The following is a 12,467-nucleotide window of genomic DNA, read 5'->3' on the forward strand; positions in this document are numbered from 1 at the left end:
TGATTGAAGGGAGGCTAATGTTGTTCTTCTGTTCAGGAATGGGAATAGGGAAATCCCTGGGAATTATAGACCAGTCAGTCTTATGTCTGTGGTATGTAAGATACTGGAAAGAATTCTGGGAGATAGGATTTATGACTATTTGGGAAAATATAGTTTGATTAAAGGTCATTAGCATGGCTTTGTGAGGGGTGGATCATGCCTCTCAAGGCTTACTGTGCCTCTGCCTATCTTTGTATCATCTGCAAACATAGACAAAATGCCCTCAGTTCCTGCATCTGTATTATTAATGTATAAAGTGAAAAGTTGTGGTCCCAACATTGAGCCTTGTGGATCACCACTGGTCAGCAGCTGTCATTCCAAGAAGGACCTTTCCATCCCCACTCTCTGCTTTCTCCCAGAGAGCCAAGATTCCATTCATGCCAGTCCCTTGTCACTAACACCATGGGCCCTTATCTGACTGCTACACAGCACCTTGTCAAAGGGCTTGTTGAAGTCCAAGCAGATAGCATCCATTGGCTCCCCTGGGCCTGGTGTGGCAGTCTCTCAGTGTCTGAGTGCAGTGATCTCTCGGCTCGGTGTGACAGTCTCTCAGTGTCTGAGTGCAGTGATCTCTCGGCCCAGTGTGGCAGTCTCTCAGTGTCTGAGTGCAGTGATCTCTCGGCCCGGTGTGGCAGTCTCTCAGTGTCTGAGTGCAGTGATCTCTCGGCCCAGTGTGACAGTCTCTCAGTGTCTGAGTGCAGTGATCTCTCGGCTCGGTGTGACAGTCTCTCAGTGTCTGAGTGCAATGATCTCTCGGCCCGGTGTGACAGTCTCTCAGTGTCTGAGTGCAGTGATCTCTCGGCCCGGTGTGACAGTCTCTCAGTGCCCCAGTGCAGTGATCTCTCCTTGGCCCAGTGTGGCAGTCTCTCAGTGTCTGAGTGCAGTGATCTCTTGGCCCGGTGTGACAGTCTCTCAGTGTCTGAGTGCAGTGATCTCTTGGCCCGGTGTGACAGTCTCTCAGTGTCTGAGTGCAGTGATCTCTCGGCCCGGTGTGGCAGTCTCTCAGTGTCTGAGTGCAGTGATCTCTCGGCCCAGTGTGACAGTCTCTCAGTGTCTGAGTGCAGTGATCTCTCGGCCCGGTGTGACAGTCTCTCAGTGTCTGAGTGCAGTGATCTCTCGGCTCGGTGTGACAGTCTCTCAGTGTCTGAGTGCAATGATCTCTCGGCCCGGTGTGACAGTCTCTCAGTGTCTGAGTGCAGTGATCTCTCGGCCCGGTGTGACAGTCTCTCAGTGCCCCAGTGCAGTGATCTCTCCTTGGCCCAGTGTGGCAGTCTCTCAGTGTCTGAGTGCAGTGATCTCTTGGCCCGGTGTGACAGTCTCTCAGTGTCTGAGTGCAGTGATCTCTCGGCCCGGTGTGGCAGTCTCTCAGTGTCTGAGTGCAGTGATCTCTCGGCCCAGTGTGACAGTCTCTCAGTGTCTGAGTGCAGTGATCTCTTGGCTCGGTGTGACAGTCTCTCAGTGTCTGAGTGCAATGATCTCTCGGCCCGGTGTGACAGTCTCTCAGTGTCTGAGTGCAGTGATCTCTCGGCTCGGTGTGACAGTCTCTCAGTGTCTGAGTGCAATGATCTCTCGGCCCGGTGTGACAGTCTCTCAGTGTCTGAGTGCAGTGATCTCTCGGCCCGGTGTGACAGTCTCTCAGTGCCCCAGTGCAGTGATCTCTCCTTGGCCCAGTGTGGCAGTCTCTCAGTGTCTGAGTGCAGTGATCTCTCTGCCCGGTGTGACAGTCTCTCAGTGTCTGAGTGCAGTGATCTCTCGGCCCGGTGTGACAGTCTCTCAGTGCCCCAGTGCAGTGATCTCTCGGCTGGGTGTGACAGTCTCTCAGTGCCCCAGTGCAGTGATCTCTCGGCCCGGTGTGGCAGTCTCTCAGTGCCCCAGTGCAGTGATCTCTCGGCCCGGTGTGGCAGTCTCTCAGTGCCCCAGTGCAGTGATCTCTCGGCTCGGTGTGACAGTCTCTCTGTGCCCCAGTGCAGTGATCTCTCGGCTCGGTGTGGCAGTCTCTCAGTGCCCCAGTGCAATGATCTCTCGGCCCGGTGTGGCAGTCTCTCAGTTTCTGAGTGCAGTGATCTCTCCTGGGCCAGTGCGTTGGTCTCTCAGAGTCTTGTGTGGTGATCTCTAGCCCTGCTTTGGCAGTCTCTCAGTGCCCCAGTTCAGTGATCTTTTGGCCCAGTGTGACAGTCTGTCAGTGCCCCAGTGCAGTGATCTTTCGGCCCAGTGTGACAGTCTCTCAGTGCCCCAGCGCAGTGATCTTTCGGCCCAGTGTGACAGTCTCTCAGTGCCCCAGTGCAGTGATCTTTCGGCCCAGTGTGACAGTCTCTCAGTGCCCCAGCGCAGTGATCTTTCGGCCCAGTGTGACAGTCTCTCAGTGCCCCAGTGCAGTGATCTTTCGGCCCAGTGTGACAGTCTCTCAGTGCCCCAATGCAGTGACCTCTTGGTCCGGGGTTGCAGTCTCTCGGTTTCCGAGTGCAGTAATGCTTCGGCCCAACATGGCAGTCTATCAGTGCCCAAGTACACTGATCTCTCGGCCTACCATGGCAGTCTCTCAGTACTCTAGTGCAGTGATCCCTCGGCCCAACATGGCAGCCTCTAAATGTCCCAGTGCAGTGACCTTTCAGCCCGGTGTGGCAGTCTCTCAGTGCCCCATTGCAGTGATCCTTCGGCCCAGTGTGGCAGTCTCACAGTGCCCCAGTGCAGTGATCTCTCGGCCCCGTGTGGCAGTCTCTCAGTGCCCCAGTGCAGTGATTTCTCAGCCTGGCATGGCAGTCTCTCGGTGCCCCAGTGTAGTGATCTCTCAGCCCGGTGTGGCAGTCTCTCAGTGCCCCAGTGTAGTGATCTCTCGGCACAGTGTGGCAGTCTCTCAGTGTCCCAGTGCAGTGACCTCTCGGCCCAGTATGGCAGTCGCTCAGTGCGCCAGTGCAGTGATCTTTTGGCCCAGTGTGGCAGTCTCTCAGTGCCCCAATGCAGTGACCTCTCGGTCTGGGGTGGCAGTCTCTCGGTTTCCCAGTGCAGTGATGCCTCGGCCCAACATGGCAGTCTCTCAGTGCCCCAGTGCAGTGATCTCTCGGCTCAGTGTGGCAGTCTCTCAGAGCCCCAGTGCAGTAATCTCTCGGCCTGGTGTGGCCGTCTCTCAGAGCCCCAGTGCAGTGATCTCTCCGCCCGGTGTGGCAGTTTCTCAGTGCCCCAGAGCAGTAATCTCTTGGTCCGGTGTGGCAGTCTCTCGGTGCCCCAGTGCAATGATCTCTCGGCCCAGTGTGACAGTCTCTCTGTGCCCCAGTGCAGTGATCTCTCTGCCCAGTGTGGCAGTCTCTCGGTGCCCCAGTGCAGTGATCTCTCGGTCCATCATGGCAGTCTCTCTGTGCCCCAGTGCAGTGATCTCTCTGCCCAGTGTGGCAGTCTCTCAGTGCCCAGTACAGTGATCTCTCGGCCCGGTGTGGCAGCCTCTCAGTGCCCCAGTGCAGTGATCTCTCCGCCCGGTGTGGCAGTTTCTCAGTGCCCCAGAGCAGTGATCTCTCGGCTCAGTGTGGCAGTCTCTCGGTGCCCGAGTGCTGTGATCTCTCGGCCCAGTGCAGCAGTCTGCGTGCCCCCGTACTGTAATCTCTTGGCCCGGTGTGGCAGTCTCTCAGTGCCCCAGTGCAGTGATCTCTCAACCCAACATGGCAGTCTCTCAGTGCCCCAGTGCAGTGATCTCTCAACCCAACATGGCAGTCTCTCAGTGCCCCAGTGCAGTGATCTCTCAGCCCAACATGGCAGTCTCTCAGTGCCCCAGTGCAGTGATCTCTCGGCCCGGTGTGGCAGTCTCTCAGTGCCCCAGTGCAATGATCTCTCGGTCCATCATGGCAGTCTCTCTGTGCAGTGATCTCTTGGCCTGGCATGGCAGTCTCTTGGAGCCCCAGTATGGCGATCTCTCTGATTGGCATGGCCGCATTGTGGAGTTTGGATCTCAAGGTGATTCCTCAAAGCACTGTCCCACTGTAGCTGAGTACCTTGGAGAGACTTTACTGTTTGAACTTTCAGCTTTGTCTCTGTTTTCTACTTAAAACTAAGGATGTCTATCATCTGTAACTTTGACCTTATTTTGTATGTTTTATGCTTAATTTTAATTAATGCAATGTTTAACATTTAACTTTGTTCTTTATCCCAACCTTGTTCTTGGTACTTGTACCTAAGATGGCTCCTTGTGTGGTAACATTATCCTGTAGCTTTGTACTTGAGTACACATGAGAATAAAACCTAATCAAACCCAATCAACCCACACTGTTGGTTCTAGCCCTGTATTACAAACCAGCCACCTGAGCTACCCAACCCACACTGTTACCATGGAGAGATATCCTTCTCAAACCCTCCCCTTGGCTGAGGTGTGGTGTAGCTCAGGTTTTACCACCTCCAGTTATCTCCCTCTAGTGAGAGAGCAACCCTATGGAGCCTTCACATTTTCCTTCTATTTGTAATGAGGGCACAGCCCTTCACCTTTTCCTTCTATCTGTGAAGTAACTGTTCAAAGCTGCCTGTTCTGAGTTTGAAAAGCCTTAAACAAAATACAACTTTATGACAGTGCAGCAGCATAAACATTTTCAAAGTTAAGTATATGTTCCATGAAGACAATTAAAGGTTAACTTGTTTCAAATAATATTGCCCCAGAATCTAAAGGTCATGAGAGAATCAGTCTGGTAAACCTTCCATTCACATTCAATTCTCCAATCGTGGAGGAAAGAACCTTTTTTCTAAATTTGTCTTTGCCAAGAGTGTGTTTATGGGATGTTACCATATTGGTATTGTTGCTGTTTAATAGTGGGTGGCATGGTGGCACAGTGGTTAGCACTGCTGTCTCGCAGCGCCAGAGACCCGGGTTCAATTCCCACCTCACGTGACTCTCTGTGTGGAGTTTGCACATTCTCCCTGTGTCTGTGTGAGTTTCTTCTGGGTGGTTCGGTTTCCTCCCACAATCCAAAAAAAAATGTGCAGGTTGGGTGAGTTTGCCATGCTAAATTGCCTGTAGTGTTAGGTGAAGGGGTAAATATAGGAGAATGGGTCTGGTTGGGCCACGCTTTGGCGGGTCAGTGTGGACTTGTTGGGCTGAAGGGCCTGTTTCCACACTGTAAGTCATCTAATCTATTATTGTGTTAAGTTTCCCAATATAGTTAACTTGCTTTAATTCCTCTTTGTTTAGTTTGTATTGTAATGATAGAGTTAGAACAAAGTTTTTTTTTGCTTTAGGCCTGGTAGTTTGATGAATTGAATTGCATCCGGAACTCAACGCCTTACACTTACCTTTAAAAATAGGAAAACGCTGGGGTCTAGGCTGTCTTCTTGATATGTCTTGAGGGGGTTTCATCTGATGAATATCGGATCTTCCACAACGACATGTGCTACAACTTGATTAAAATTAAACTCCAGCACAGGTTTGCCCTGAGGAATGCAGTAAGGAGTTCATTCCTCCTGCAAAGTGCAACACCCCTTCGGCTGAGACAGAAGCCAGTAAAACATCAGCTGATTCAGACTTGCGCTCATCAATAAAGGAACAAATATTTAGGAACTAAAGTCAAGTTAACTTTGAAATTCCCCAAAGCAGCTTTAATTGCCTATAAAATTACAGTGTATTTTAGTGGTCTTTATTTATTTGTGACATTGTTATGATTCCAACTGATAGTATATTTGGGCATGTCACATCCCAGATGAAGATGACAGAGTGAAAGTCCCATCTCAGTGGTGATAGAGTGACTGAGTTAGTAATTCAAAGATTCCCAGCTGGTATTCTGGATACCCTGGTTCAAATCCCACTAGGATCAAATATGTGCAGTTAACAATGATTGTAAATCAATTGTTGTTTAAAAACCTACCTGGTTTGCTATTGGTGTTTAAGAAAGGAAAACTGGTGTTCTTCTATGGTCTGGCTTACACGTGACTCCAGCAATGTGGTTTACTCTGAAATAGCCAAGCAAGTTTTGTCATAGTGCTAAATGGTTTCAGTAAAGGCATGAAGCTGGAAGGCCCAGGAATCAGCAATGTTTGATTCCAGGAAGAGCTGACAGCTGCATGGTTTCAGTGCAGTAAGGCCATTTCTATCCCAACTCCTGTAAGATTGTCAGTGGTGCAGACCATCCCCAGAGGCAGTGGTGCAGGAGTAGAAATTGGAGTCAACCTCCTGGTTAGAGAGTCGGTGAAAAATGTTCTAATTTGGACTCTCCTCCAATGTTGGTGATGTCACTGAGATTCATATATTCATACAGGTCTGCAGCACAGGAAGAAAAAGCACCTTGTCGACCTCAGGATTGCAAGTGCACATTTAAGTTTTTTTTCAATGTTATGAGGGTTTCTGCCTCTAATACTCTTACAGACAGTGAGTTCCAGGTTCCCACCGCACTCTGGGTGATAAAGTTTCCATCCCTCTAGACCTCCTGCTCCTTACCATAAATTTATGTGCCTTGGTCAGTGATTCTCTACACAAGGGGATATGTTCCTTTCTGTCTCTCCTCTGTCTGCTCTTCATAATTTGATACAATTCAACCATGTCTCCCCTCCTCCAAGGAAAACAACCCCAGTCTGTCCAATCTCTTTTCAAAACTAACCTCTCCAGTCCAGGCAACATCCAGGTAAATCCCTCCTGCACCAGCACTAAAAGCTGTGCTATCCAATTGCACCTCACTCAATGGCCCCCCCATTTCTCTCATTCTGCAAGAAACGGCCCATGAGAGGGGCGACAGAGCCATGTCGGAAGGTGGGCTGCCCAATATGCGGTTCTTTGCCCCCTCTGAAGTGGGAGGATCTTGACCCTGGTCGGGTGGACCTGGATCTCTCCCTTGGAGACACAGAAAGATCATCTGGAAATCTTGACATGTCCAGGGGTTTAATGTCTGGGTTTGTCAACCAACATCTCAACAACGGGGTAAGGCTGGAACCCTATTAAATAGAATGGGGATCTAGCAATTGTCTTGTTATGGAGCTGACATGAATTCATCTGTCTTTTAAATACAGTGTCTATGTAATACAAGCTTGATCTAATGTCTCAATCCTTACAAAACCCTCGATCCCACACCAACCTTCATGCAACACCGAGGGGAGTGCTCACCAGGTTCCTGGGTGATCGATGGGGTGACCATAGAAAGGTTCAGCACAGAATGGAACAAGGTGCGGGTTGTCTCTGGGTCTGCTCTCTGAAAGAGGCCCTCCCCTCGTCCCACAGGATCCACATCCCCTCCACCCTCTTCCCGCTTCCAGGGCTTTGTTTCCACCTCAGCTGCTGATCCCATTCACGGTGGAAAGCCCCGATTGAATCTGTCTCCAGATCACTCTCAGGAAGGGAATTAAAGATGTGAGAGATTCAAATGTTCAATTAGTACATCCTCCAGTTAGAAAGTTGTTTTTCCAACTCGTCTGTAGTTCCTTTGCTATTCACGTTAATAGACAATAGACAATAGGTGCAGGAGTAGGCCATTCTGCCCTTCGAGCCAGCACCACCATTCATTATGATCATGGCTGATCATCCTCAATCAGTATCCTGTTCCTGCCTTATCCCCATAACCCTTGATTCCACTATCCTTGAGAGCTCTATCCAACTCTTTCTTGAAAGACTGGGCCTCCACAGCCTTCTGGGGCAGAGCATTCCACACACCCATCACTCTCTGGGTGAAGAAGTTTCTCCTCAACTCTGTTCTAAGTGGCCTACCCCTTATTATTTCATTCTAAATTTTCCAGTACTCTGTGTGCTTGCTAAGTCCTTCAACTCTCTTAAAGGTATGGCACACCTCTACACCTTCACAACAAGATCATCAGCAACAAGGGACTGGCAGAGGCAAGGAATGTCTGTGTCTGGCTTCACTGGAGAAAAGGCAAAATGAAATCACAAGAATATTTGAAAATCTTGAAGAGGTTTATGGGAGAGAGGAACTGATAACAATCCCAATCACTGGGGTAAAGATGCCGTGAAAGCCATAAGAACTGAAGTTTGTTTCAAGTCCCCTGGACGTGATGAACTGCCTCCCATTGTCTTCAATGAAGTGGCTCCAGAGACAGTGGATGGAAGTGCTTGTGAATCTTCTCAAAAATCATCAGGGTCTATAAAGGTTCCAAGAGATTGGAAAATCGCTACTGTAACACCTCTGTTCAAAGTTGAAGGGAGACAGAAAGCAGGAAACTATGGGTCAGTGACGTTTGTTAAATACTGTATAAAAACATTTGCTGCACATGAAACAATAATCTTCAAACCACAAGCTGCTCACTGATTTCCTTTAATTTGAGAACTCTGATGATATTTAGTCAGAACAGAAGGAGGCCATTCGGGCCCTCCATCTTGTTTTCAATTCCATCACGTCATTTAAATTCACTTCCTCCAGCATAACAAATCTCAGGACCTTATTCACTTTTTCACAGATGATGGGTCTCTGGGTGTCAATGTTTAATACTTTTCGTGGACCTTTACCACCACCTGGTGGTTACCTTGGGACTCCACACATAATTTTTTTCCCCATACAATCACTATCTGTCACTTGGAAGTGCTATTGCCTTTGTTTTATTTTCTGAATTGATGAGAGTCGTAAACCCATAGAGATGTACAATACAGAAACAGAACCTTTGGTTCAACTCATCCATGCCGTCCAGATTACCTAACCTAATCTAGTCCCATTTGCCAGCACCTTGGCCCACATGCCTCTAAACCTTTCCTATTCATACACCCATCCAGATGCCTTTTAAATGCTGTAATTGTGGGGTGTAGGTTTGCTCGCTGAGCTGCAGGCTTTGATATCCAGCCGTCTTGTTACCTGGCTAGGTAACATCATCAGTGGCGACCTGCAAGTGAAACAAAGCTGTTGGCTCCTGCTTCCTATTTATATCTTTCTCCTGGATGGGGTTCCTGGGGTTTGTGGTGATGTCATTTCCTGTTCGTTTTCTGAGGGGTTGATAGATGGTATCTAGATCTATGTGTTTGTTTATGGCGTTGTGGTTGGAATGCCAGGCCTCTAGGAATTCTCTGGCATGCCTTTGCTTAGCCTGTCCCAGGATAGATGTGTTGTCCCAGTCGAAATGGTGGCTTTTTTTCATCTATGTGTCGGGCTACGAGGGAGAGAGGGTCGTGTCTTTTTGTGGCTAGCTGGTGTTCGTGTATCCTGGTGGCGAACTTTCTTCCTGTTTGTCCTATGTAGTGTTTGTGGCAGTCCTTGCATGGAATTTTGTAGATGACGTTGATTTTGTCCATGGGATGTATTAGGTCTTTTTTTTTAAGTTTGTTAGTTTTTGTTTGAGAGTGTTGGTGGGTTTGTGTGCTACTAGGATTCCGAGGGGTCTTAGTATTCTGGCTGTCATTTCTGAAACTTCTTTGATGAATGGTAAGGTGGTTAGGGTTTCTGGCTGTTTTTGGTCTACTTGTCGTGGTTTGTTCTTGAGGAATCTGCGGACTGTATTTTTTGAGTATCCGTTCTTCTTGAATACGTTGTATAGGTGGTTCTCCTCTGTTTTCCACACTAGCCTGCACAACCACCTGATGAAGGAGCGGCGTTCCGAAAGCTAGTGTGCTTCCAATTAACCCTGTTGGACTATAATCTGGTGTTGTGTGATTTTTAACATTATAGAATTAAATTTTCTTGCAGTACCGCCAGTGGCGGTAGTGCAGCTAGTGGTGGTCCTGTACCATGATTAACATCTCTATTCAGAAACGCCAGTGCCGTCTGCTGATTGCAGTACCGCTCACTGCCAGAAGATTATTCTTAACAGAGATTAAACTGTTTAAGTGGAAACTGAAGTCGCTGGAACTATCCTGGGGAAGTGGCAGTCTGGTGGAGCATTGGGAGTGTCCCCTGCGCCTGGTTTAAGTCGCACTTGCGGAATTAATAGTTAAGGAATTTCTTCTCCTCACTCGGCCAAACAGGTTGAGGATCAACTTCCAAATCCTACTTACATTTACCAGAAGCTGATGGTCAGCTTCTTGGGTATGAAATTGAAGCTTTCACCATGAACACTGCAGCCTGGAACGTGACTGTTTTGAAGTCACAATCACACCAGACTAAAAACACAAAATGCTGGAGAAACTCAGCAGGTTTGACAGCATCTATGGAGAGAGAAATAGTGTTAATGTTTCCAGTCTAGACCTGCAGTGCAGACTTTCCCCTTTTTGGAATACTGCATTCAATTCTGGTATCCCTGCTGCAGGAAGGATGATGTGAAACTTGAAAGTGTTCAGAAAAGATTTACAAGGATGTTGCCGGAGATGGATGATTTGAGCTAAAGGGAGAGGCTGAGCAGGCTGGGGCTGTTTTCCCTGGAGCGTTGGAGGCTGAGGGGTGACCTTACAGAGGTTGAAAAAATCATGAGGGGAATGGATGGGGTGAACAGAAAGATATTTTCCTTGGGATAGAGGAGTCCAGAACTAGAGGGCATAGGTATAGGGGGAGAGGGGAAAGATGTAAAAGGGACCTAAGGGGCAAGGTTTTCATACAGAGGGTGGTGTGTGTATGGGATGAGCTGCCAGAGGAAGTGGTGGAGGTTGGTACAATTACAACATTTAAAAGGCATCTGTATGGGTATATGAATAGGAAAGGATTGGAGGGATATGGGCCAAAGTGCTGGCAAATCGGACTAGATTAGGTTGGGATATCTGGTCGACATGGACAAGTTGGATTGAAGGATCTGTTTCCATATCGTACATCTCTATGATGCTATGACTTGTGTGTGGCCGGAACACGGTGGTGGGAAGGCCAGTCTTCTGTTTATTTCACTTCCTTTCTCTGATTTAAATTCTCTTTCAGTTGTGAAGTAAGTTCCTGCTGGAATTGTCTGATCAAAACAAGCGTTAGTATTGAGTCCCCTGACTAATCATGGCTTTATATTCCAAGCCTAACTGAAAGTGAAAATCTTGCCCTGTGTAAACAAGATTTCCAAATTCCCCTCCTCTTTAAAGAGAGCTAATTTATGCAATTCCTGTCATCAATGATGTGAGGAGCTGAAAACCTGAGGCTATAGAAATGCAGCTTTGTCACCCTCCAGTGGTTGGATGTCCCCCTCAGGATTTCATGTTCTGGGTGCAGAGTGAGAAATGGAAACACAGAGAAATCCCAGCTTCAGGCTGGGAAACGGGTGAAGAGATGGAGGATGGGACTGGCAGGTGACTAATTTGACTGAAGCAGGGAGGAAGTGAAAGAAGCAGAGACACACACACTTTTAGTTTTACTTGTAATTTACTTTTTATTTTAATTCCCCAACACTTATATTTTTATTGGTTTTATTTACAGTCTGAATATGATTTTACAAAGTATAATCTGAAAATGCACTGACATGTTTCTGATCCCAATCCCTACCCCAGGTCATAGTGACGTCGAGAGGCCCGAAGGCTCCGCCCCTTTCACAGATCGGAACCAGAGCTGATTATCAGAAACTGGTTTTCATAAAACGTCCTGAAGAAAGGATAAAGTTTCCCAGTGAATTTATTTCCCGTGAAGGTGTGGAGATGGGACTTGGTGTCTGCTTCGTAAAATGAAACTGTCCCAGATTCATAACTGAGATAAACTCCCACCTTCCTGGGGATGTGATTAACAGGGAGAGGGGATGGAGGAGAGGAGTTTATGTAAAACTGATCCACAGCCCGCTCAATGACCCAGAATCCATTCTTAGTACTTATTTTGACCCATCGCTTCCTCTCCACAAACTCTGAGGCCACTCCTAGACTCCAGCCGCGATTCCCTACCACCTCCACCTCCCAGTAATGTCTCCCCGATGTGAATCCCTCTGATCCCAGGGCACAGGGATAGTCCCAGTGTGTAAACCTCTTCCAAGTTTCAGGGAGAGTCTTCGGGGTCCAGGCCCGCCTCAAACTCTTCAGATCGTCAGCCAACTCGAGCTGGGGACTTGCTGTTTCCACATCCAGGGTCACAGAGACTTGGAGAAAAAAACACAGAGAATTAGAGACAGTCCCTGGGTATGTGTCTGTGTGTCAGAGTAGAGAGAGGGGGCAGTTGTGAGTGTGGGGGAATGTATATGTATATGAATGTAGGGGAAATATGTGGATGAAGGGTGTGTCTGGGGGGTACGGATGTGTGGGAGGATAAATGTGTCAGTGGGGGATGAACACGTGGGGAAATGTGATTCTGTGGGGGAGAGATGTGTGTGGAGGGGGACGGATGTTTTGGGCGGCAGTATGTGGGGGAATGAGTGTCTCGGGAGGTGTGTAGGAGTGTGTCTGTGGGATGGGATGTGTGTGCTGTGGGCTCACACAAATCAAGGTATGTATGAGTGGGGTAGATATGTGAGTGGATATGTTTTGACGGGGCACATGTGCAGCAACTGATATGGGTGTGCGGATGGAAAATATGTATGCCAAGGGGTATATGCCAAGAGGGAGGGGAGTGTGTGAGTGTGTGTATGTGTATGAGTGTGAGAGTGTGAGTGTGAATGTGTCTGATGTCTGTCTGTACTATCATAACATGGAGGTCATAATGCCCAGTGAA

At 48.2% G+C, this 12,467-nt stretch overlaps 1 protein-coding gene across 1 annotated transcript in view; it reads right to left on the reverse strand.

The window, feature by feature from the left end:
- Window positions 1-11,226: 11,226 nt before the first annotated feature.
- Window positions 11,227-12,467, reverse strand: part of LOC140455091 (butyrophilin subfamily 1 member A1-like) — a 92,053-nt gene continuing 90,812 nt past the window's right edge. Inside the window, exon 11 of the mRNA XM_072549753.1 lies at window positions 11,227-11,898. Coding sequence (XP_072405854.1) covers window positions 11,366-11,898 — 533 coding nt within the window. The 3' untranslated portion in view covers window positions 11,227-11,365. The remainder of the gene's footprint in view (window positions 11,899-12,467) is intronic.

The sequence above is a fragment of the Chiloscyllium punctatum genome, chromosome 30 (assembly GCF_047496795.1).
Source record: "Chiloscyllium punctatum isolate Juve2018m chromosome 30, sChiPun1.3, whole genome shotgun sequence".
NCBI classification, from domain to species: domain Eukaryota; kingdom Metazoa; phylum Chordata; class Chondrichthyes; order Orectolobiformes; family Hemiscylliidae; genus Chiloscyllium; species Chiloscyllium punctatum.